The sequence below is a fragment of the Daphnia carinata genome, chromosome 10, assembly GCF_022539665.2.
Source record: "Daphnia carinata strain CSIRO-1 chromosome 10, CSIRO_AGI_Dcar_HiC_V3, whole genome shotgun sequence".
Lineage (NCBI taxonomy): Eukaryota > Metazoa > Arthropoda > Branchiopoda > Diplostraca > Daphniidae > Daphnia > Daphnia carinata.
This window is the reverse complement of record NC_081340.1, coordinates 6308693-6334275: the sequence shown is the minus strand read 5'-3', so window position 1 is coordinate 6334275 and position 25583 is coordinate 6308693. Positions and strand designations below refer to the sequence as shown.

Genomic DNA, 25583 nt, shown 5'->3' with positions numbered 1-25583 from the left:
TTTTCAGGTGGCATTCTCTCACGGCGCTCACTTGACCGAGAGGTGGGAAATGGAGAGAGAACGCCAGTCCCCCCCTTCTTCGTTCTTGTGTTGGATTTTAATTTGAAAAGAATTTTGGTTTTGTTTGAACGACTACAACAACAACAACAAAAATTAGGTACACACGAGATAGAGAGAGAAAGTTTGACTCGTAACCATTTTCTCTGACATGTTTCAAAGAAATGGAATCTTTTTTTTTTTTTTTTTTTTTTCAATTTTGAAAAGTGGCTTTTTTTAAAAACATGTTTAAAACAACATTTTTCTTGGTGGTCGTTTCTGACTTCTTAGTTATTGTTATTACGTAGAAAGACCCCGCTGAATTCTCTATATCTACCAAGAGGTTATTGTTAGCTTTCTTGGATTTAAAGAGGTGCGCATAACGTTGCCATAGCGCCTTTGATGATGTCGGAGCTACCGTATCGCATGCAATCAATGGGCCCCAACTTGTGTTACGTTGCCGCTATCCAAAGTATTTTCTTTTTTTTTTTATTATTATTATTTGGTTTTTTTTTTCTTTCTTGTCCGTGCAGTTTGTTCAGTTTCTTTTCTTTTTTCACGTGCGCGCCACCGACTGCCGGAATTTGTTATTCAAAAAAGGGAATAAGGCCTCCCACCTTACCTTCCCCCCCCCCCCACAAAAGGGAAGAAGAAATCGATTCGTTATGGCGTGCGCGTGATTTACGAAACGAACGAAAAATACAATAGTGTACGCAATATCTACGACGACGTTGGCTGCGCCCCTTCCCCCCTCTTCCCGATTTGCACATTTTTGCTCGCTGAACAAATCGGGCTGGTACTTTGATGGCTTGCTTTTCTTATCCTCCGTTTTTGCTGCGTACCGGCGGGAGTGCTATGATGTGTATGGCCAAGAATATAAAAAAAAAAAACCAAAAAAAAACGAATAGCTAAGAAATTGAAACATCACCGTCTACGGGGTTTGTTTTTTAACCTTCGCATCGGTTCGTACTCACTTTCGTGCGTTACGTTCAATTGACATTTCGAATAGCTTTAAAACTCGAATTTGGCCAGATGCCGGACTTTCCGAAATAGGCCCTTTTTTTTTTCTTCCTCTTCCTAATTTTCGTGCTGTTGGCTATACGTTGCTCTTCATGGGGGCCTTCCTACGGATTCTTAGTGATCTGAAGCCTCTGGATTGATGAGACACATTCACCTACCAGGTATATCTACACGTAGTAGCCGGAGTAGCAAAAAAAAAAAAAAGAGGAGCCCCCAGGGCGGCCTCCTGCCTCCTCTACGTTTTCTCGTCTTTTGCCGGCCACCTGCCAAACAATTTTTGGATCCCCTATTTTTTTTTTCTTCTTGCCTTAAAATAAAAATAAAAAATGTTGAGAAATGCCAGAAGCGTAAAAGATAAAAAGAAACGAAATGATGGTGATTTTCTTTGATTATTAAAAACGTTCCCCTCTGGCCGGCGTTGTCCGTCGTGGCCGTCAATTACCCTTTTTTTTTTTTTTTTTTTTTTGAGTGGCTGTGTTTGTTATTATTCTGAGAAGAGGAAAAAAAAAGGAATGCTGATTGCGTATTGTTTTGGCATAGTGCGGGCCACTCTTCGGTTACGTAGCAGGTGACTGTGTCGAAAACACATAACGAATGGATTTGCTCGTTCGCCTTTTTTTTTTACGTCATTGATTCCCCCTTTTCATTCATCGATTCATTCAATCCTCACTTAACTTTTTCGCTTTATCTTGCTGCTTTTCAAACGTTTGCCCGTCTCTTTGGACGCACCGTGCGTCGTAAATAACTATTTTGCATTCGGCTGGTTTTGGGTAAGAGCTAAACATCTCGAATCCTCTGAACTCTTTTTTTGGGGGATCGCATTTTCGTGTTCAAATCTGACATGTTTTTTTTGTTTTTTTTTAGAGTGGGCATTACCTACCTGGCGCCACTTGACCGTGGAAGGCCGGGCGAGTGATTTCCCTTGTCCATTTTCTATCTGTTTTTTTCGATCCGCAGTTGCGTCGTCTTTACGAAAAGAGCAGAAGGTTATATCGTCTCCATGTTTTTCTGCAAGCGTTGTCGTCACTTGCGGCCGACATTTTTGTTGTTTTTGTTTTTTTTTTTTTTTGGCCCTGCATTTTCTTCTTTTTTTTTTATGGCATAATCAAATCGACGAGTTTAAAATAGAAGAATGTCCGTCCCAAATGAAAACGCGAAGCTGCGAAGATAATGGCGTTCTCTTTAGTCCGCTCTTTTTTTTTTTTCTTTCTTCAGAGCCTTTGGGGCCTTTAATTTTCGAGCGGAGGAGGAAAACGAAAAAAAAAATGTACAAGTTTAAAGCGTTCAATTTTTGTTTTCCCTATTCCGAATGATGATTGGGTAGTAGAACAGTCATAACGGAGAGCGGTCAGACATAGCGCAATAGGCGTAAGGAAATCAAGTCCAGTTCTCCCGTTTTTGATGGACCTTTGGGGCGTTGGTAGTGTTGGGGTTTGTGTGTCTTGTCAATGAAAGTATAGCTATTTTCTCTTCTCTTTCAGTCTCGCCAGTGTCTTCCCTAAAGGCAAAGTATAGTAGGGGGTAGGTCTATTTTATTTATTTATTTATTTTTTTTTTAAACGAAAGAAATCGTATATGATGGTAACATATTTCAGTCTTTTTAAGAGATTGACGCATGCCACCACATCAGCTAAATTTCAAAAAAAAAAAAAAAGAAGAGGTTTGTTGTTGTTGTTGTGAGCTAGTAGTAGTGTATGGAGGAGGATGCGCAAGTGAAAAAAAAAAGGCTAAAGCAACAGGTGAGCGTTTCGTATATATACCTGGAGGGTTCAGCCACTGGCCTCCTCCTCCCTCCCCTTCTGGATGGAATAGGAACAACAAAACCTGGCGGGAAATAAAACGCATTCTTCTATCTCTTTTCTTTCTTCGTCTTCTTCTTCGTTGCTCGGTTTCATCCATTTTCTCTTTCGTCTCTATTTTCGGAAGAGAAGAAAATTCGAAATTCCACACTCGTATGTTTTCCTCTTTTTTTTTTCCGTCTTGTTCTTTTGCGTCTTGCTACGCGCGTGCATGTGTGTGTAGTAGGAGGAGTTGAGTAGTCGCCGCCCCGTAATACATGGAAGTCGTGTGTGTGTGTGTGTGTGTGTAGTGCTAACTTTAAGCTCTGGCATCAAAATGCCTACGAGTAGGGCCGTCGCTCCTCAGTTGACCGTCAAGAGAGCGGCCAAACAGACGGACTCATTTTTCGTTTTCAAGTGGGTGCATTTCTTTGACGGACGTGTATTATTTTGTTGAGCGATTCGTGTGAAAAAGAATACCCTCCCCCCCCCCCCCCCAAAAAAAAAAGAATGATGAAAGCAGGAAGTTGATTTGACACTGGAATAACGGGCGAGGAAATGTTTACATTGTGCGACTGCCCAGCCCAGCGATAGCCTCTTCATCTTATTTTTTCCTAATTGAATAGAAGTGAATTTCGTTTGGGACAGTCCGCATTTGCGGTTTGGGGTGCGCAAAAAAAAAAAAAAATTCAACCGTCTGTTTTCGGATCTTGTTTAGCCAATTGGAATCGGCCGGTCAGGCCGTCACACGTTCACGCTCTTCAATTTCCAACCGCATCCAGCGGGCAAGAAGAGAACACTTTTTTTTTTTTTTTTTTTTATTATTTCATTCTTTCGGATTGGGAATTTGATTGGAGCATTGCCCTCTCCCTTTTCTTATTTCGTTTCGTGTTTTGTGTCCCCCCCCCCCCCTTTTTTTTTTTATATTTTGGTGCGCATTTTTTATTGGAAAAAAAAAAAAAAAGAAGAAGTTTTCGTGTGTGCGGATGGGATGTCGCTGAAGGTGACGGGCGTTTACTTTTCGGCATCGTCAGCCGGGCCAGGTCCGGGCAAAATGAAAGCCACCATCAGGGCAGCCCGTCATCATCCCCCACCGCCGTCGTCTTTGGCTCCTCAGCCCATCCACTATGTCCATCACGGACAGCAACAGCAGTTGCCCAGCGCTGGCGGACGCAACGCCAACAACGGCAACAACATGTCCAGCAGTCCGGCCGGCAACGACCAACAGTCTCCGGTCAAATCGAACAAGAGCCGGATCATTTCGAACAATCAGCACTATTCGAATAGTCACCATCACTCGCACCTGCACTCGCAGTCTCTCGACTATTTGCACCTCAATTTCGAGGAGAAGCGTCAGATCATCGCCTCCTCCTTGTCTCTAGTCGACTTCCTACATCACCCGCCCGTCAAAGTGAAAGGTATATACACAACCAGCAGATCGAAGGGAGTACCAAAAAAAAGAAACAAAAAAAAAGAGGGGAAGAAAATGGGAGATTCCAACGGTGAGGCAGACCATCGATTTGAAAACACAAACTTTGGACAAAAGACGGCCCTCTTCTTTTTTTCCCCCTTTTTTTTTTAATGATCGTCGTGTCTAGTTGAAGAAAGGCCCTAGACCCCCTTCACTTTATAGGGGCCCGTCTAGGTGGATGTCAGTAAATCACGTTGGAAAATTCGGTTTGGTCTACCACCCTCCCGTCAACCTGTGGACTTGGGACGGTTCCGCCCTTTAAAGAGAAAGACTAAACATGTCCGATGGCGTTCGGGGGTAGTTTTCGGATGGGGGGGAGAACGAAAAAAAAAAAAAAATCACTGTGATTTGTACCTGGAGTTTCGGAGAAAACATGGACCTTGCAAGTTTTAAAATCTAAGGCCATTTAGTAGAAGAGAAAAAGGAAAACTTTCCAAGACTTTTAATTTTGTGTTTGAAAGCTGTTATCGTGTAGAAAGAAAGAAAGAAGGGGGGGGGGGAGTGCTGTTGTAATCGGTCGATAACTTTAACCATTGGCAATGGCTCCCTCTTTTATTTGTGACTGAACAAGTAAACGCCATCGTTACGGACGATTCGTTTATTTTTCTTTTTGTTTCCCCCCCCCCCCCCCCTTTTTTTTTTGTCTTATCTCAGGCCTTTTCTCTTGGATTTGAAAACGAGGCTATTGGGATGGATTCCTCAAAGTTTATTGTTGGCCGTCCCCACGTGACCCAATCGACCGAATTTTTCCCCCACTTTTCGTTGTAGAGGAGAAAAAAATTCAAAACTTTCTTCGATATTTAATAGGTCGAATTCTGCGATCCTTCCTCTTGAAAGAAAAAAAAAAGTTCACTTTCAATTTCGAAATTTTCTCTGCGATTAAACGAGTCGTTCTGTCTCCGAAAATGAAAAGCGTCGTTCTCGCCGTTGTCATCGTTTTATGTGTGTGTGTGTGTGTGTACTTTCTCGTGGTAATTCAGGTGTGTGTGTGTGTGTGTGTGGAGGTCCTCCAACTCTCGAGTCACGGATCGTTCGTTTTCCTTTTGCCTCTTTTCTCTCAGACTCTTTTGGTGGTTAGCCTTTAATGTGCGTAGTCAATTAGAATGTCGATGGAGGAATGGGGGGGAGCACACACACACACACAAAAAAAAAAATCTAACCATTTGAGGCTTGAGACATTATTTCATTGCCTTGCGGCAGATCCAAGTAGCAACTGGCCATTCACGCAAGAACTGGAATACGAAATTGTTCAGAACGTAGCAAAACAGTTGGCCTCAAACGATGTTGGATATTATTGGTCAAGAGTTTTTTTTTGTTTTTTTTTTTAAATGTATACTTTGGTCGTATGACGTTATACCACCCGTGTGTGTGTGTATAAATGGCGATTTTGTTTTTTTATTGTTTGATCATTTTATTTTTTCTTGGGATCTTTTTTTTTTTTGTCTTGTTTTATTATTGGAAGAAAATTGAGGTTTGCCGGATTATACGGGTTCGTTCAACCTTTTATTTTATTTTTTTTTTGTGTCGAATGGCCAACGACACGATGTTGATTGCGACGACATTGTGAAATGAGAAAGAAATTAACAAATTGGATGTAAATGGTTAAAAGACATTTGAAATGTTTAGGGAAATCTTATGGCTTTTCAACGTTTCAGCTCGTGAAGGTTACGAGCATAATCTTGTGGTCAGTTCATTTTTTTTGCGTGTCTCTTTTTTTGCGTGTGCTTTCATTTTTTTTCGGAATAGAATTATGGTAATCATAATAACTAATGAAAGAAAGAAAAAAAGCCGTACGACTTTTTAATGGACTCGTACACCCTAGGACAAGGAGTGGCTCATGGCTGTACCTCCTACAACTAGACATTGTGCATAGCTGGAGCTTCTCTTTTTTTTTTCTTTTTTTTTTTTTTTCAAAACCTTTTCTCTTTGTACCGTTGCTTTTCGCTATATACCGTCGCGTTTCATTTGTTTTTACCCCCTCGAAGTAACGCGTTCAACTCACGATTTACTGTTTGTTTTTCGTGGCTTGCCCTTTTTTTTTTTTTTTTTTTATCTCCGACAATGACGTTTTTATTGAGCGCACAGCTGCCCACTTATCGATTGGCGTTATCGCCAGTGCCTTCACAGTTATTTCGCCCTTTTCTTTTTCTTGTTCCTCTGCTGTCCAGTGTTTGTCCAAGGAGAGAAGCCCCGACGAAACAAAAAGGGAGGACCATCTCGTTCGTTCATTGGTACCTCTTCCCAACAAATCAATCGGGATTTGTTTTTTTTTTTTTTTTTTTTTTTTTCGTGTCCGTGCAAAGGCGGACCTTTCGTAACTTTCCGGGATTTGTTTTTTTTTTTTTTTTGAACTTCTTTTCCTGAATAAACGCGAGTAGGTGATTTCATCGTGTTCACTTGAAATAGGACGTCATGTTGTTGTTTTTTTTTTTTTTTTTTTTTTTTCGCTTTCTTTCGTTTATGCATGCGAAATGAGGCCTTTAAGCGAAACCCACTTTCATTTGTTGTTTTTGCGGGATCGACCTCTGGCAACCCATTGCCCGTTTCTTACCTATCGTATGTTTTTTTTTTTTTTTTTTGTCTGTCTGTCTTGTCTTGTTCGATAAGAACACGTGACGCTCGTTATACGGGATAGATGCAATTGATTCATTACGTAATCTAACCAATCGGAATTCCAAGGTTTCGTTCTGTCTCGTAAAAAAAAAAATAACTGGTTGCCTGTTTGACAGTTCGTTTATGTGGGCCTTGTTGGATTGTTTTTTTGTTTTGTTTTTTACATAAAGAGTTTCACGCAAGAAAGCGCTTTTAGTTTTCGTGAAAAAATAAAGGTTCGGATAAAACGAGGACTGTGCGAAATTGTCAGAGCAACTGAAAAATGCAAATGATTGCACGAAGAGAGAGAGAGGGGGGGGGGGATTTATCCAACTACGAAATGCTGTCAACGTTTGACGGTTCACGTGATTTCCTACCGACCCAAGTAAATGAGCCTTTCACGGTTTTTCACGGACCCGCTCTCGCGCATTGGATGTAACTCACGAATTTTGACTAGTTATGCGTGTACGTCGTCTTGGACGTCCCCCTTTTTCTGCTTCATCGTAGACGTATCGACCTCCGTGGCTATCTGTTTCAGGAAGAAGCGATTACATCACCTGAGGCCTTTTTTTTTTTTTTTTCCTTCTTCTTCCTCGTCTTTTCGAGATGAAAATCCCCCCCCCCCCCTTTTTCTTCCTCTGCTGCTGCTGCGTATCTGCATTTTGTTGTTGTTGTTAGTTGTGAAGATATTTCGTGTGTGACGTGATGTGTGAGTGGGCTCGGCGAGTAGGAGGAGGCCAGGGTCACGAGGCGCACCTTTCTCACCTCCCCGTGTTCTTTCTTTTTGCTGGTTTTGTACCTTGATCTCTGAAAAGAGAAACAAGTCTCCTTCTTTTTCTCTCTCCGTTTCATCTTGTTTCTCTCTTTTGCCAATTCATTCTATTTTCTTTTTTGTGAAGATGTTTCGTGCGTGTTGCCTTTCTTTCGGTTTGGTTTCGCTGATTCCAAGGTTGTCTTGTTTTTGTTTGTTTTGTTGTTTTTTTCGTGTTCGTCTGCGCATTTTTTTTTCCTCCCTGTTTGTTTTAGTTTCGGGTCTTTCGATCAATCGATGTTTTTTTTTCGTGGCCATCCTTCTCTTGTTTCCGATTGGATGTCGCCATCTCGCAATTGTAATTAAATATTAATGAGCCGTCGGATGGATGGCAATTGAAAAGAATACGGGGTCAAAACACAAACGCCTTTTTTTTTTTTTTCTTCAAAGAATGGGATAATTGGAGCAGAAGCGAACTCGATTGTTCTTTCGTTCACCCTGGCATCAAAACAATGACCGAAAATATGGCTTCCTTCTTTTGTTTTTTTTTTTACTAGACATTTGTTATCATTTTTATTATTGGCTGGCCAGGATAGTGAGGAAATTCTGTATTTCAAAGAAGAAGAAAAACAAAAAATTATTTTCCCACCTTGAATCGGAGCCGGTTTTTACTTATCAAAGCGTTTGAATTTGCATTCCAACTCGTTATGGTGCGCTTCCATCTTTTCGACAAAAAGAACACGCACGATAGAAGATGTCGTAAAGTGTGCGACTTTTTTTGTGTGTGTGTGTTTTTTTTTTTTTTTTTTTTTTTTTTTAAAGAGGAGTTGACAAAGAGCTCGTTGAATTCGACCCATTTTTACACGCCACCCTTCGTTCCACCTACCGAAATAAGAGATCCAACCAACCAGTTTTTGTTTATTAAAATAAAAAGAAGGAAATGGTAGTCTGATGATTCAGGCATCTTTTTTTTGGGGGGGGGAAGGGGCGATTGGCATCGGTTGGCATTGCGTTCCAGTAAAAATTCAAAGATGTCGTCTTCCGTGCGCCGTGTGACCCGAGTTTGACTCGGCTTCATCAAAAACAAAAATGAACGATGCTCTCATTTGATTGGAACTCTATTTTTGTTTTGCTTTTAAATATGGATTTAAAAAAAAACAACAACAGGAGATCCTATTCCGGTGTGACGCACTAAGCGTGTATGACATTCAAATTCGGGTTGTTAGGGCGTGGCATGCCTGCCGGTTGTGTAATAATAAAGCGTGTGCATTTGAGCCCCGAAATAAAGGTCAAATAGACACACGCATATTTTTCAAAAGCATTCCCCGTTGATCTTTCCTGACATGAGAAACCCCCCTATTTGATAGGTTTTTGCTTGATCGGCATTTGTTTTTTTCCCGTCTGTGTTTGTCGTGCGTGAATATTTCTCCCGTATTTGTTTTTGCTGCGTGTAGATTTACAAACGGCTCTGACTCGGCTTTCATTCAATGCTGGAAAACCTAATACTCTTCGAAAAGAAACAATCAAAAACAATTCCAATAGTTGGCCGTTTCCGATTGTAAACAGAAATGAAATTTGTTTATTTTCTTTTCCTTTTCATGTTGGCTGAATTCTTTCGTGCGTCTCTAACCAAATCGCATTTCTGTCTGCATTTATTTTTATTTTTTTTTTTTGTTTTCTTTCTTTCGTTTTTGCGCGCACAACTTAAAATAGCGATGTAAGAACCTTTGCCATGTTTTTGGTATGTTGGTGGTGAATCCTCTTGATCGTCTTCCTGTCCGGCTTTAGCGGCCAAATAAAAATGTTCATTTTTTTTTAATGGCCGACGAAGAGAATTCAAGTAAATGGAGGGATGAAAAAAGCCACAGGCCATTTTCACACGACTCCGTCCAGTTATTGCTCTCTTTTTTTCTTTTTCTTTTGGCCACTTGTATAACAAAAGGAAAAAAAGAAATGACTAGACACCCCACACGAGCACAGAAAGGGAAAGACGTTAAAATATATCCACCGTTATCGGCGGTTGTTGTCCTCACCGTCCAATTTTTTTTTGTTGTTGTTGGTTCCATGGTCGGCAATTGCAACCCGCCCTCCCGCAACTCTCGCCCCATTCTTTTCATAAGTCGATATAAATTATATGGTAATGTTTTTTTTTTTTTTTTTTTTGTGTTTGTTTTTTTAAAGAAACAACGGCTGGTCCGTGACCGGAATGTCTGGCCGCAATGTGTTAACCATCTTGTGTTGTATTGTCGTTGCTTAAAAAAAAAAAAAAAAGAAAAAAAAAATGATTCAATTCTAATTCTATTTCCTTCCGTTGGTAGGTCGCCATTCTCACAGCAACGGGACACACGTCGGCGTCGGCGGGGTGACGGGCATTGGCAGCGGTCAGCCCGTCCCGACGCCCATCAACAGCTGGAACAACCTGCCACTGGAACGGAGCAAGTCCAAGTTCGCCTCGCTCTCCCGCCTCTTCAAACCGTGGAAATGGCGCGTCCGGCGAAAATCCGACAAGTTGGAGAGCGTCTCGCAGAGTATATGTTTTTCTTTTGTTTTGCCTTTTGCCTTTTTTTTTTTTTTTTTTTTTTTTAAATCCCTCCCTTCCCTCCTACCCAGCTTCCAAGATGTCGTGGATATTATATACGCACGCATCGTTGCTCGCTGATTGGCTTTTCCCTCTTTTTGAAGGGGGCCATAAAGCCTGGAACAGAGGGCAATGATCTAAGGTGTCCAATCACGTTGCACACGATCCCCGCTAGACTTTAATGATTTTAATTGAATTCATTTGTTTGTTTGTTTTTTGTCTTTTTTTGTCTTTTTTTTTGGCCCGGCAGCGCTCGAAAGGAAAATGTCGATGAGAGCTCACCGCGACGAACTCATTCAAAAGGGCATTTTATTGCCGGATTTGGCTAATGCGACATCTCCGACCAACGCATCCAACACACTTTCTACAATTGCCGGTAAGAAATTGAAACGACATTCTTTTTTTTTTTTTTTTTTTTTTTATTTATTTAAGAACTTCCTTTTCTCCGGATATCCTCGGGACGTTTTGGGGCGTGCCCGTCTTGGCGTATTCTGTGTCACGAATGATGTCGCCCTTAAGATACCAATCTTTCTCTTTTTCTATTCGCACAAAATCCTGCTTTTTATGCTCTTTGAGAAAGAGGAGAGAGCGAAAGCTTTTGAATAATTCTCGAATTCGATTCCCAAGTTTTAATACGGTCGTCAATAGGAACGCATCAATCGGGGGAAAAATCAGTTTGGGTCTCTGATTCATTCCCTTTTAGCTGCTTGCGAATTAGAAGTCAAGTTATTGATCGAGGGAGAGGGGGGGGGGGCGCAGTTGATTTCGCTATCATAACAACAACGTTTGCCAATTTGCCAAAGGGGCAGGCAAGGAATCTCTCGCAATTGTGCCTCACTGTTGTTACGTCGTTTGACGAAGGAAGGGCAGGAAGGGAGGAGGAATCTGACCCAATAGCTTGTTCTCGTAACGCATGGCCAACTCGCGAAAACCCAAAAGAAAATGACGAAAGAAGACGCCCTCGTTTGTTTTCCTGTCTTTTCACGAACCCCTTAACGAGAACCCAACTAAACGACGGTCCCACTTATTAGCGATTGTTAACTTTTATTTTTTTTTTTCTCAAAAAACTTTGGAACGCTGGGACGAAAATTGGTTTCGCCTGAACGCCCCCTTGTGTTTTGATAGAATGGGCTCATTTGATGGGGGGAGGGCAATTAGATTATTTCAAAGGTTTGGGGGAAGGGGCGGTTGTTTGAGTTTCGGTTCATTCGTTGTGTCGATCAAACGCGATCGAAATTGACTTAAAGAGAGACAGACATTACAAAAGAGTGTGCGGAAGGATGGAGGGGGGGGGGGGGGTTGGCGCTGTGTAGTTGCCCCGTTTTCTTTTTCCTTTTAACTGAAATAAAAGAGAGGATGTTCGTGATTGATCGCCTTGGTTAAGAGAGGAGGGGTGTGCTCCCGTTGCTTCCATTCGAACGGGAGGGCAATCTGCTGCGCTTGCGCTCGTTCTTTTTTTTTTTTCTTTTTTTTTTTTTGTATGTTGGGAGGAGAGAGAGAAAGAGACGAACGGATGGAAGAGAGAAAGACGGGCAGAGAGTGAGAGAGAGAGAGGGGAGGAAAAGAAGAGTAATGAATAAAAAGTTGGGAGCAGAAGGAGAGCGCAGGATACATCCAGTTGAGAGTCTGTTCTTTGCTCGGACGTGACTTGCTACCGCAGTGCTGCCTTTTTTTGCTTCTGCATCTTTGCATCATAACGGGCACCGGTGCCTTGGCCACCCTCCCGTCCGTCTTTCTTGTTTTTTTGTTTTTTTGTTTTTTTTTTTTTTTTTTCAAGAAGACAAGAAAATATCTTGGATCTTGGTGTTTTTGACCCAGATTGAACAACTTCACACACACACACACACACATCAAAAAAGAAAATTATTCCTGGATGTAATTTCTTTTGTGTTCCAAAACGACACGCCTGTCAAACAGTCAGCTATTTTGTGCTTGGTTTCGCTTCTCTTCGGCCAGGGTGACGACGCCCCGACAAGAATTCTACCTCCCCCTGCCCTCTCTCTCAACAACGACAAAAAAAAAAAAAAAAACTGAATCATCGCGAACAAGTTCTTTAGCCAAAAGTGGGCGGTGATGCTGGACAATTTGGAAGAAAAAAAAAAAAAAAGAGATCGTGATTTGATGTTCACCATCTTCTCATAGTTGTCATTCCAATCGAAATCAAAAAGTGTGTCGGGCAATAATTTTCAAAAGGGAAGGTAGTCGGTGTGTGTGTGTGTGTGTGGATTTTTTTTTTTTGTTTTGAATTTCGTCATCTATTCATTTTTGCCAAGAGGAACACACCGACGAAACAATTGGCCCCGTCCTAGTGTCTGCGGGGGAGGGGTGTGTGTGTGTGTGTGTGATCCCTTAGCGTCGTCATCGTCCAGCAATGCGCATTGTGCGTGTTGCATGGATGTCATCGTCGGTCGGGAAGCTGCTCGATGTTATAAAAAAATTCTAATTTTTTCGGATTTGTCCTGTTTTTGTGTGTGTGTGTGTGTGTGTGTGTGTGTCCATCATCCCCGCTCTCCGTCCCGTTGCGATGAAGTGGTGGCATTTGTCTAGCCGTGAAAACGAGTTTGAACGGCCAGCTGTCGCTAGTGTGGCTCCGGCTGCCCGGCAAACTGCAGCCCAGATGAGTGCGCCGCCATCAGCGCTGCCACGTCGCCCCAAATGCTGTACTTGCTGTCTTCCTCTGGTGGCCGTTTTAAAACGTAAAAAAAAAAAAAAAGAAACGATTCATAGCGCAGCAGATTTCTATTTTAATGAAAATCTTTTTTTTTTTTACCTGATCGTGGATTTTGAATGTTTTTAAGAGATTGCACTGCCATCTTTGCAACGCTTCATTAGCCTAGCGTGAATTGTTGTTTTCGCTTTGCTGGCCGTCATGTCGTTCTCAGGGAAACAGAAATCCGTCGTCTACTATTGTCGTTCCATGTTTTTTTTTCATGTTCAATTTGTCAGCCAGGGCATTGACAGTTGCGACGACATGATTCGATGTGAAAAAAACGAAAAAAAAGCAAATGTGACAAAGGCAACACACAATACTCTTAATGCATCGATCCATTAAGCCTTACGTTTTAATACTTTAAACCAGTATGACTGACACACAGGAAAAAACGATAGGGGGGGAAGGGGCGGGGATTCAAAGTTGTGCCGATATCAAAAGTTGCTGGAACAACTTTATTTCGAATGAAATAGTGAGACATTTTATTTTTAAAATTTCCTCTGGTGACTTACTGTAAAGAAAAAATATTTTAGGAATGATGTAAGTTTTTTTTTTTTTTTTCAGAGGGGGGGGGGGGGAATGAAAAATATAAAAGTGAGCATATTATATTCCAGTGCAACCGGAATTCTCCAGCGGGGAGATCTCTGGGAAGTCCAGCCCGGGTCCTATTTTTACTAGGAACGGGTTTGTGTCGACATGGGTGGACTGATGTCGGTTATAGCTGATGTAAGGCCTAAATGCCAGGAGCTCGTTTGAAAGAAAAAAACAAAAAAAAAATTGGCTCCAGTCCGATGCACATCAAGATGAACGATGTTTTCTTTTTTTTCTTTTTTTTTCTTTTTTTTTTTTTTTTTCCAAATGGAAACATTTAACGACGGGTGGGGGAGGTCCAGTCCGCTCAGTTCGTTCCAAATGACTTGAGACCAGCGCACAACGAGAGCAGAAGGCGTCGAAAAGAGCCAAACCTTTTTTTTTTGTTTTGTTTTTTAATTTTTTTTTTTTTCTTGGAAAAATATTCGTTTAACGTTTTTGTTTTTTGTATGCGCGAAGAATTGGATCTTTTATTTTGAATATAAAAAAGGAGAAAGTTGGTGTTGGCCCAATGGCCGCCGCCATTCCTCCAAGTCATTCGATATCGATTTGCGACGGCTAGACGCGTTCTGCGTGCATCCAGACCGGCCATATATCGACGCTGCAAGTCTCGTGCATTTTTGTTTTTCTAATTTCTTTTTTCTGAAGGCGGACAACCATCGATCACTCTGCAACCGATTATTGTTATTACTGTTTAAGTATTTGAGCTTCCTCTTCTTCGTTATTATTTCACGCTTCCTTTGTCTTTCGAGTATCCAAAACGTCGAGTATTATTATTATTTAGTTTTCAAAAAATTGCGCTTGATGTTAGGGCTCCATTTTTTTTTTTTTATACACAGAAAAGGATTTTTCAAAGTCAATTTTTTTTTTTTTTTTTTTTTTTTTGTTGTCTTCACTTTTAAGTTTTGTCTGGGCATGTGCCAGTTGCGTGTGGTTTTTTTTTTTTTTTTTTTTTTAAGTAATGTATCGTAGAACCGTATTTCCCTGAGGAATCGTATGCTCGGGCACGATCCCGGTTCGGCAGTGTGTAAGAATATCTAACTTGCAAACAATCGATGACGATGTGCGAGCACCAACTGCCTTTCGGCGTATGTTTGTGTGTGACCAGACGCACGAAACAATGTCCCCCTTTCCTTTTTTTTTCCGTTCGTTTGTTCGTTCGTTCTCCTCTTTATTTATTCATTTTTCATGAATAATGGACAATATGATTGAATGGCTTGCGTAAAAACTTGGCTATTAATGCGTGCCATTTTTTTGTTTTGTTTTGTTCCCTTTCAAACGAAGGCAGACGAGAGATTCGTTAAAACAGGAAAGTTGTAACGTGAATCGGGACGCGTGTCTCGGTTTGATCTGCCAGTTACTTAGACGCAAACGTTGTCTGTCGTACGGTTGGGTCGTGAACGGCCGGAAGGAGCCGCCGAAGGCGAGGAAACGAAGCAAACAAATATTTTCCTTGATGTCGAATGTTGAGAAAGAGTCTAATAATGAAAAGGATGAAGGAGGCGCACAGCTTTATCCTGTTATTGCATTAGCCAATTGCTCAATTGAATTGACGTGTTGATTTTGTTTTCGACAGAATCGAAACGAGACAAGGAGCGGACGAAGGAGGAGAGCCATTCGTCGTCGATTGACAGTGGCTATCAGCCTTACTCGGGTGCTGGATCGACGACGGCGTCCGGCAGCGAAGCGGCCAGTAGTAGGTGTTCGCAATCCTCTAGCGCACTTGAGCCATGCCAGCAGTCGGATCAATCGCTGCCTGCCAATGCTATTGCATCCATGTCTTGCCTTCCTAGCGCCACCGCATCCACCACGTCCAGCACGTCCAGCTCGTCGTCCGAACAGCGGCCGCTTTCGTTGCATGTCACTTCGCCTCTTTCCAACGCACTCCCCCCTCCCGCATCATCCAATGCCTCGCCCAAAACCACTTCCACTTCCATTTCCACTTCTTCTTCTTCTTCTTCATACGCTTGGAATAAACGGACAGGTGGAACGGGCCTGGTCGGGGCGGCCAAAGCGCGCGGATGGTTGCGCTCCTACCATCATCCGTCGGCTTCGAGCGCGTCCAACTCTGACGCGGTCGATAGCAACGCAAGCAGCAGCAGCGCCCCGCCCAGCCCGTCTCACGCGTCCGGCGAACAAGCCGTTAGTTCGGCCGCTAGCGCTTTGTCCGGCAGCACGACGGGTAACCATAGTAACAGTAGTAGCACGAGCCAGACGATGGCGACGTCCACGACCAGCACGAGTGGCGCCGTCAGCACGTCCAGCGCCTCATCTGCATGCATTACGCAATCGTTCGCCGCCAGCCTGAACGCCGCGCTGGCGTCGGGACCTCTGATGCCCGGCACCATCGGCCATCATTCGCAATCGTACGATTCATCGTCTACTTCTTCTTCTTCTTCTCCTCCTCCTCCTCCTCCCGCTCCACCTTCCTCTTCCTCTTCGTCCAACACCATGACCACCACCACCACCACCACCTTCCCAATTGCAGCAACAGCAACAGCAACAGCAGCCGGATCGGGCAGCAACCGGCCCAATAGCTTACCGGCTGGAATGGCGCCCGGACACGGCCTCCTTTCGGCCCTGGTGGGGCATTCCTCGTCGGCCGGTACGCCGCCGACGCAACTGCGCCAGACGACGACGACGCAGATGATGTTCAATAGCAGCAGCAGCAGCTCCTCGTCGGCGTCTCCGGCAGCTTCGGCCGTGACGGCGACAGCATCGACGACGACCACAACGACGTCGTCCAGTTCGGCCCCCACGTCGGTCGGCGGCCCATCGACGACCTCTGCCGCAGCGACCATGTCCATGTCTTCCGCTTATTCACAAGTCGTCACGTCAATAGCTCAACGCAACAGTCAAGCGCAGCATCTCCAAGGTGAGTGTGTGGCCTCCCTCCCCCCCCCCCCACCCACTTCTTTTTATTTTTATTCGTCGGCTAGGTGCATTCCATTGTCGTTAAGCGATGATTGCGAGAGACGGTAACGTAGAATCCACTTGGTCGTTCATTTTTTTTTTTTTTTTTGTTGTTGTATTAAAATTCGAAGAAGAATGCAATCAGCCTGTCCTGTAGACATTAGCTTCAACGCTTTTTTTTTTTTTTTCATTTCGAAAATGTTTTTTTTTTTTTTTCTTATTTATGGACTGGCATTTTTCTTTAATGTTTCTAAAGAATAAAAGAAAGAGCTTGTTTTTGTGTGATATCCAATTAGCCGACAGATGAGGGCGAAACCGTTACGCGTTTAGCGTCTCGTTATTAAACGCGTGTGTCTTGTGTGTCTCGTCACTCGAAATTCCCATTGTGTTTTTCTTCCTTCTTTTGTTCTTTGTTCCTTTCTTTTTTTTTTTCTCATCTCTTAAATTGGTTTCTTTTTTACATTAAAAAAAAAACAAAAAACAAATTCAGGTTCCGGTTCGCCATCTGTCATGTCCAAGTTGCCTGGAAGGGCGGCAACGTTGCCGTTAATCACGGTGGCAACGGCGTCGCCAACGACGACAACGACGTCGGCCAACTCGGCGTCGGGTGTCACGACGGTGACGACTTCAACGACCATCACGGTCGGATCGCATCCGGCCAATCGATCTCCGGTCAACGCCATGACCGTTCAGCTGGCGGCCGTCACGTCGTCGTCGGCCGAAGCGTCGCAATCGGCCGGCCATCACTCGGTGCAAGCCCTGATGACGGACCTTCCAGAACCTCCAATTGGCGTCACGGAGATCGGACCTATTCCTCCGCCGCCAATGTTTTCATCCCCAAGTCCTGTCCTACCTCCTCGTGGAGCTCATTCGGCTCCTCCGCCCACCCACGGCATCCACCTGGCTCATCTAGCACCACCCGCTGTGGCTTCTTCTTCGCCCAACCTTTTGACCAACGTCGGACACGATCTCTCCGACCTCCAGGATGACGACGTTCCAGAAGAGAGCGTCGACGATAGTGATAGTGAACGAGGCGTACCGCCAGCAGCAAGTAAGAACATCGCCCACATTTGAGAGCCCCTCTTTCGTCCAACTAGACAATGGGACATTTTTTTTTTTTTGATCGGATATGAACCGGAACGAGTGCAGTGTCTTTTATATCATTGTATTTTTTTTTTTTTTTTTCTTTTACAATTAGATTGGGTGAGAGCACAGGGACCTAAAGAGCCGTCGCTTCACGCCAAGCCACTGAAATCGGCGCTGAAGAAGCCGTCGGGTTCGGGATCGTCGGTCAGTAATTCACCGTCGACGCCATCAACGCCGACGAGCGGCACTCCGACGCAGGACTCGTCTCCGCACGGAGGTCGAGGTGTCGCCTGGCAACAAGATCAACCCCCGCCACCTCCGCCGCCAGCCAGGTAAAACAAACACGACTTCACCATCAGCAATTTATGTTTACAATGTCGGACAAATCCAAAACGAAAGGAGAGAGAAAGAAAGAAAGAAAGAAAGAAAAGAAAAGAATAACTGTTTTATTTTTCTCTCTCCAGTAATGAACTAGAATTTCATCGCCTTTCTTTTTAAAATTTATTTTCATGTTGATATCGAATTTTGAAAAAGAAATGGTTGTATTTGTTTGGTGGTGGTGGTGGTGGTGGTGGTGGTGTGTATCGTCGGTTCTCTTGGTGCTTCCGATGTTTTCGTCTTTAACTGGATATGCAAAACTAATGCCCGTGGTTTTTCTTTCTCTCCTTTTTTTTCTCATTGTCCTCACTCCTCTACCGTTAAAAAACAAACAAAAAAACAAACATTGTGTTAATAACCAAACAAACAAACAAAAAAAAAAAAAAAAAAAAAAAAAAAACGAAACGGTAAATAGGCGGCTCTCACTAAGGCAGAGGATACGGTTCAGGTATTTAACCCTGCACGTGACTAGCATCTACTTATCTCTTCTTGTTTTTATTTTATTTTATTTATTTTTTATGGTACTCTTTATTTTTTATTTTTATTTTTTTTCCTCCTATCTATTTCGACCCTATTCGTTTCTCTCTTTTTGCGTGTGTGTGTGTGTTTAACCCCCACTTCAGTTTTGGCTTTGATTGCAATTATCCCAAACTCCCGTCATGCCAACTCACGGCCCCATCTTGTCTTATTTCATATTTTATTTCTGGGGGTTTTCGCATCGTTCTAGTCGAGGATTGCCCGTTTTTGGCCAACTTCATGGCCACCTGCACGTTTTTTTTTTTTTTGTTTCCTTTTCCCTCTTTTCCTTTAACGTTGGGTTACCATCTGACGGTGCTGATTTGGCCGAGCTCCCATTATCTTTTATTTTTGCTCGCGGTTCTTCTACTTGCTGCCGAATTTCATTTTTCGTTTGTTACGTGCACCATTTTAGTAGATTTCTTTTTTTTTTACATTTTAATTTGTATTTCTTTTATTTCTTTCTTTTGTTGGTCTCCTTTTACGACCATTTTGTGGGGAAGGATTTTGCTATTGACGCCCTTTTTTTTTTTTTTTTTTTTTTTTTTTCTCCTTTTTGCTGTGTGGGTGTCTTTCCTGAAACGATGAATTATGTCCTAATGATCACATTTTTCTTTTGTCTTTTCTTTTTTCCCTTTCATTGTGGGCCGGTTTTTGGTGGAACAAAATAGCACGCGACCGCTACGATTCGGCATCAGCCTGGGTGGTGGCAGCAGCAGCAGCATAGCAACAGTAATAGCACGACAAACAACGGTGCGGCTTCTAATGGCGGTTCAGCTCACGACCACAATCACAATATGCAGCTCAAGTCGGACAACAATAACCGAGAACTGTCGGCGGCCGCTGGCCACGCGGTCAGCCATCACCATCATAACCCGCCAGCCTCGCATCACCATCACCATCCGCCACCTCCCCCACCACCGGCCAAAGGCCAGAGGCCGACTTACCTGCCCGTAGCGGTGACGGCGCCCGTTCAATGCGACTACGATTCAGATGAGTCGGACGGACCGATCCTCTATCGCGACGACGACGAAGAGAACATGTCAGAAGAAGGTAACAAAGACGATACAACAAGTTGTTTTGGCAAAACGCAACACTATGACATGACACGGAAAACGATCACAGCCAAGCTGAATGCGCGGATAGCCCGGAAGGACAGTCTGGCGCTCAAGTTGGCCATGAGACCCGATCGCCAGGAGTTGATCGAGAGAGGCATCTTGCACGCACAAACCGAGAGGGAGCGACACATGCAGCGTGAGACTATCGGCGCCCGTCTGACTAGGTAATAACCCAGTCTTGTTTCATGATTTATCTTCTCGTATTGTATTTTTATTTATTTATTTATTTATTTTTTTTTTTTTTTTTTTTTTTGTCTTTGAAACAGGCGACTGAGTCTTCGACCCACGCAAGAGGAACTGGAAGAGCGCAACATCCTTAAAAGCAAGTGTCTTGTTTCATGTAAATTTTGAACGAAACATTATCTAATGGATGCACACGCTGTTTGTTTTGTTTGTTTGTTTGTTTTTTTCATTCGTCTTCGGGAATGAAACAGGAACCAGTCCGGCCGAGGAGAAGAAAGAAAGGGAAGAGAAGAAGATGACCCTGTTTCGTAAACTCAGTTTCAGGCCAACGGTCGAAGAACTCAAAGCTAGAAAGGTATGTAATTTTTGTTTTTTTTTTTAATCAGAAATGTGTTGTCGTTGCTGCCCAGCAAAACAAAGTTGAATGTGACTTGTCAAAACAGATCATACGCTTCAATGACTACGTCGAAGTGGCCGACGCTCAGGATTATGACCGTAGAGCCGATCGGCCATGGACACGGCTTACACCCCAGGAGAAGGCCGCAATTCGCAAGGAGCTCAATGACTTCAAGAGCACCGAGATGATGGTTCATGTTGATAGTCTTTACATGATAAGGTGAGTACGTTCAAAACCCAACTTTTAAATTTGAATTCTAAATGGATTTCTTGATGCGCAGATTCCACAAATGAGTTGTCCGATCCTCCTGACGAACTCTGTGATACTTGCAAATAAGACTGGACGAAATGGGAGAAATATTAATGCCGTGTTTGTTTGTGTGCCTGTGTATGTGTGTGTGTGTGAGAGGTAGAGAGTGATTGTGAACGTTGCGTACGCTTCTATTTAGGCCGTGGAGGGCGGGGGGGGGGGAGGAGTATGTCCGATTGTTTCGCCTATTTCTTTTTTGCTCCCCTTCATTTCTAGCAACAAAATTGACCGTCATGTTTTTTTTTTTTGAGCACGCGGAAGATGCTCGTTTTTTTTTTTTTTTTTGTTGACCTACAAAGAATGTTTTGATGGAATTTTGCTCGCGCACGGCTACTACAAAATGACATGATATCGAAGTGCCTGGGATTCTTCAACAAAACCGGATGCATATTTACTTTGCTTATCGTACGTTGGAATTGAGAAAACATAACGGCGGTGTGTAAGCCACGTCTGATGATCCTCTTTGATTATTTTGTCTTTTTTTTTTTTTTTTTTTTGGCAAATGTTTTCAATTCTTCATTTTTGTGTTTTTTTTTTTTTTTTTTTCCCTTTCCTTTCGTGAAGGCCAGCTGTTTTCTCGTGGCTTTTAATTTCGCCCGTCTTCCCATGGAAAACGGGGTGACGTAATGTTAAAAGCACGCGAAAACGCACACGCCATTTTCCATTCCATTATGAGATATTTTTCGTTTTATTTTTTTTTTTTTTTCGTTGTTGCTGCTGCTGTTGCTGCTGCCACACCCTTTTTGCTATTACTTTACACTTTCCCTTGTATTTCTGTCTTTCTCCTAGCGTTGGAACAAACAAACAAAAAAAAATAATAATAATTCAGTTCGCCGAAAACTAGAAAACAAAAAAGAGAACAAAATTTAGAAAACTCGGGTTTTGAGATCAACGAGTGTTCCCTGCCCCTTGTCCCATCCTCCTGATCTATATTAAAGAGATATATATTTGCGATTGTATTGGGGAAATGCAGGAAAATGAAAACCTGAATTCACTTTCGATTTTGATTAGATTTTCCTCTTCCTTTTTTTTTTCAAATAATTTTTTTTTTTTTTTACAAATGATTGTACAGACGTTTGTTTCGCTCCGAATGACCGCAATCATTGTACAAAGTCGTAGTCTATTTCTCCCGTTCCCTATTGATTCCCTCCTCCTTTATTCATCCTACTAAAATTTCTCTGCAGTCGTGAACGAATGAACCCATCCATCCCAAACTTTGAAAACAAAATGGATAAACCCGCATAGTATTATGTTTAGCCTGTTCCTTTTCATCGAGTTGCCCCAGTCCCGCGATATAATTTTTGTTTTGGCTCGCCACTATTCTTGATTCCCTTTCTATACAAAATAATAATAATAATAATAATGCTCTTGCTGGCTTTGTTGTTCCGCTCGTGTAGATGTGTTCAAGTGACTCACCCAAGTTTCTACTACATGTCGGTCGCCAGCCCAATCAACAGTACCCCCGATCCCCATCACGCCCGTTTACGGCGCGAAAATTGAATCGTGTTCTTTTTTAATAATTTTTTTTTTAATACGAAAGAAGAAAAAATTGAAATACAATAATTATCGATTGAGTTCTTGTAATCGGCAACAAGGGATTGATAGTCCAACCGGTCAGGGGGCCAGTTTTTTGTAGGGAACTGTAATTAATTTTCGGTGTTTTGTGAGATATGGCAATGTTGCACGATCTTCTGGTGCATCATCTTCTTTCTAGTGTCAGCTGTTAGTGAAACAATGCCGGTATTCCGAGGTAACGGTGAACCTTTGAAAAAAAAAAAATAAATACTGTTTGAACCAGAATTCCGGTAACAAGAGAAAGATCAATCCAGTATCAATTAGAGCGTACAGAAAATCTTTTGCATTGATTGCACGTGTGAAGTATGCTGTTATAAGTGTGACAGACAAATAAGAATGATAAGGGATTAAAATTAATAGTGAAAAGTCATAGTTGTTGTTGGAATCAACTTAATGAACGGTAATGCTTTTCTTCATACCTGAATTACTGTTTAATCTGCTTGGCAATGACAAAATTTCATTCGTGTTCATAAACTAAGACTTAGGTTACAAACTACTATACCTGTGCTGCCTCCCCAGGACATCATTTGAACCATTGTTCTAAAAAGTAAAAGTTGTTCAAAATTTCTACAACCATGACTTCTTCCTAAAACCTATGCAGTATGATGTGCTGGACAGGTGAGTGTTACTCAAACATCCCATATATGCCAATTATCTGCCTTATTCCAATTTATTTCTTTTTGGGGGGATGAGCATAACTATGCTACACGTGAGACGTGTGGAAATGGCCTGACAGAATGCATATACCATTTCGCTTACAGATTTGGAACTTAATATATATAAGGTTTCTAAAGTAACTGTGCTTCAGGATTTTGCCATCTGGCTATGTGAAAACTCTTTTGCCTAGTTTTATTACATAGGAACCTCAGATTCTATATTGGCTTTAGAGATTTTACATCTGTTAATGCTTTTTCACAGAGTTTGTTTAGTTGCCTGATGTTAATCATTCATGTTGTTTTAGGAAAAAGACTACTGATAGAAATCTGATACTGCTGGTTTTCTCATTTGTCATCTTGGCCTTCTCTAGTGCTGTCACCGTAGATGAGTTGCCCTGCTTTCCCAGTTGTACTGAAGAAGAATCATTGGGAAAAATATTAAAAGGTGATACCCTATTGTGTATGCTCCTATTGATGTGTTTTAGAATGCTGATGCATAAGGAGAACTCTCTGGAATCTGTTATCAAGCTGAAAAGGTTTCAAAAAAAAGTTGCATACAGGTAATAGCTCATTAGTCATGTCAGTATGCTGTCCCAGAGTATCTCGTATTGATGCATACCAAATAATTGCCTCTACATCTAAACTTTAAAAGACAAAAAAAAAAACTGGTTTCTAACAATGCACTAGCGAAATGATATCATTGTCAAACCCACCCTATATGTAAAATCGTTGATGTATAGTGTGATGCGGAACCTCAAGGAACAGTGGCCTATGGTCGTCCTAAAAGGTACTCTTACAATTTCTGCAATATAACTGCTTTTCAACTTGCATCCTGCTTCAGGGTTTACCAACTGTTAGCCGAGCTGTCATCAATATCAATATACAAGGAAACTGCCCAGGTATTATTTGCTTTTAGAGGGTGACAAGTTATTAAGGCAACGGTAAACGACGCAAAGTTTTGTGAAGAAAAAATTGGGAACATGTTTTTAAATTTATTTCAATTAAAAACGTCGAAATTAATCTTTTAACTATTCCAGGATTGTCTTAAGGTTTATGCATTAACCTTTCAAAACCAGATTCATCTTTTTACAATTGAATTTGTAAGTAAAAATTAAGTTTTTTCTAACTATATATAATTATGTAACACATTTTCATTAAATAGGGAATGATTATGATCATACTGGGAATGCCTCTTATCAGAAATGGAAAGCTATAACAGGCTTAATTTTTTGTCAGAAATATTAATGCTTACATTTTCAATAAGGTTGGGCTTTCTGGAGCTCCTGCTTCTTCCTCGATGTATCTCACCGACGATTTCGGCTTAATCGGAAGAACAGCTCAATAGCATCCAGTTTCGGCAAAATCACTGCAGCAATCGTAATTAAGAATATCTGTTCATCAGCGGGAATATGTAGATGATATATAACTAATGTTTATTATTTTTTTAAAACCGTGCAGATTCCAATTTCATCTGGAAGACCTTGTCTTGTAGAATGCAGCAAGGGCAGTGATGAAAGGAAGCCACTTCCATACGCTTTCATAGGTTCAGAGAATTCCATATGACAAAAGCTTAAGGTAACATTTTGGATAACATTTGAAAAGTCGTACCAAAAAATACGCGTTCATTTAATTCTTGAATTGTTCTTCTAAAGGGCAACTTTCTCTACAACGAAACGGAGTTGAGCAAGGTTAACTCCTACATACTCAAAAGGTTCCTTGTTTGGGGGAATGTCTGGAACAAAGTATAATGATTGGATACACTACATGGAGTTTCCATACTTATTCACATTCTCATTTAAAACGGTATTAAATTTTTCTAAAGTTGAAGTGTATATCTGGGCTCCCTTCCTTTCCGTAGCCCCGTTTCCCCTTGACTCGTAATAAGCCCGTAGGGGGTCATGCCCCTACTGTACGGTATATATAAAAACAACATATACCGAGGTTTGGAGGGCTCTGGCCGGAAAGGGGACGTGGGGTGCCGCTTCGTCCGATGATGTGTTCACGGAGGGTGACGTGGCTGCCCACAAATCCGAACTAAAGGTTAATCGCTCCTGTAAAAATGTTCCAAATCTTCAGCTCTTCTTCCGGCTTCTCTTAGCCAATCACCGGGTAATCTCCCCGGTGGGTCAACAAGGCAGTGTCTCCCCCTGCCTGGGTTGACGGCAACTTTTGAAAGGGCTATTGTGCCTTTTTAAAGTTGCAAAAATAATTGTAATGTGCAGAGAATTGTCAATAAAATTGTTTTTATAAAATTTTTTTGCAAAATTCGTTTCTTTCATTGTCTGTGTTAGCATTTATCAATTTTTTCTTTTTGTTTTGCTTTATTGGTTTTTGTCACATTTGATGGTAAGGTGACGGGTATTGGTTTATCGTTTATCTGTAAGCATTCTATTATTATCCACGGATCGAACCCTGGATGTTCGGCATACCTCGCCGATGCTCTACCAATGAGCCACGAATCATATGATTTTAAGTTGGCTTTTTTTTCTAGTCACTTGTGGACTTGCATTTACACTTAGAATAAAACTGAAATGCAATTCTGCAATATACTCTTCTACATTTATTCTACTTCATTTTTACACATCTACTGAGGTTTGAACCCAGGGTAACAGGTAACCCAGCTAAAGGCTCTACCACAGAGCTATGAACCTTATGAAAGCAATAGAAAGATAAACATATAGTTGTGAAAGACTGCATAAACATCCTAGACGATAACATATGATATGCGATAATAAAATATTTAGATATATCTCGTAGCTCAATGTTTGAGCATCGGCGTTGCACGCTGAATGTCTGGGGATCGGTTCTCATACGAGTAAAACAAAATACAAAATTACCTTAAAAAATATCCAGATGTTACACGTTGTTCCTTGAATCTAAGTTGAAGAATTCAAAGAGTGTAATAAATAATAATTGAATACTTAC

At 41.9% G+C, this 25583-nt stretch overlaps 1 protein-coding gene and 2 long non-coding RNA genes across 3 annotated transcripts; all 3 read left to right on the top strand.

Moving 5' to 3' along the window:
• Window positions 1-3793: 3793 nt before the first annotated feature.
• LOC130701283 (serine-rich adhesin for platelets-like) lies at window positions 3794-22001 on the top strand. Its single transcript, XM_057523243.2, is given in 14 exon segments — window positions 3794-4252; window positions 9967-10176; window positions 10477-10602; window positions 15104-16402; window positions 16931-17491; window positions 17639-17858; window positions 18320-18352; window positions 19092-19140; window positions 19143-19473; window positions 19546-19702; window positions 19805-19860; window positions 19973-20076; window positions 20165-20337; window positions 20399-22001. Coding segments are annotated over 14 exon segments (3759 nt in total). The 5' UTR covers window positions 3794-3825; the 3' UTR covers window positions 20412-22001.
• Window positions 22002-22117: 116 nt separating this feature from the next.
• LOC130701350 (uncharacterized) lies at window positions 22118-22621 on the top strand. Its single transcript, XR_009004009.2, has 2 exons — window positions 22118-22402; window positions 22482-22621. It is a non-coding gene; the product is annotated as an uncharacterized LOC130701350 (long non-coding RNA).
• Window positions 22622-23852: 1231 nt separating this feature from the next.
• Window positions 23853-24568, top strand: LOC132088410 (uncharacterized). The gene is made up of 3 exons (XR_009421963.1): window positions 23853-24035; window positions 24117-24233; window positions 24311-24568. It is a non-coding gene; the product is annotated as an uncharacterized LOC132088410 (long non-coding RNA).
• Window positions 24569-25583: the final 1015 nt, after the last annotated feature.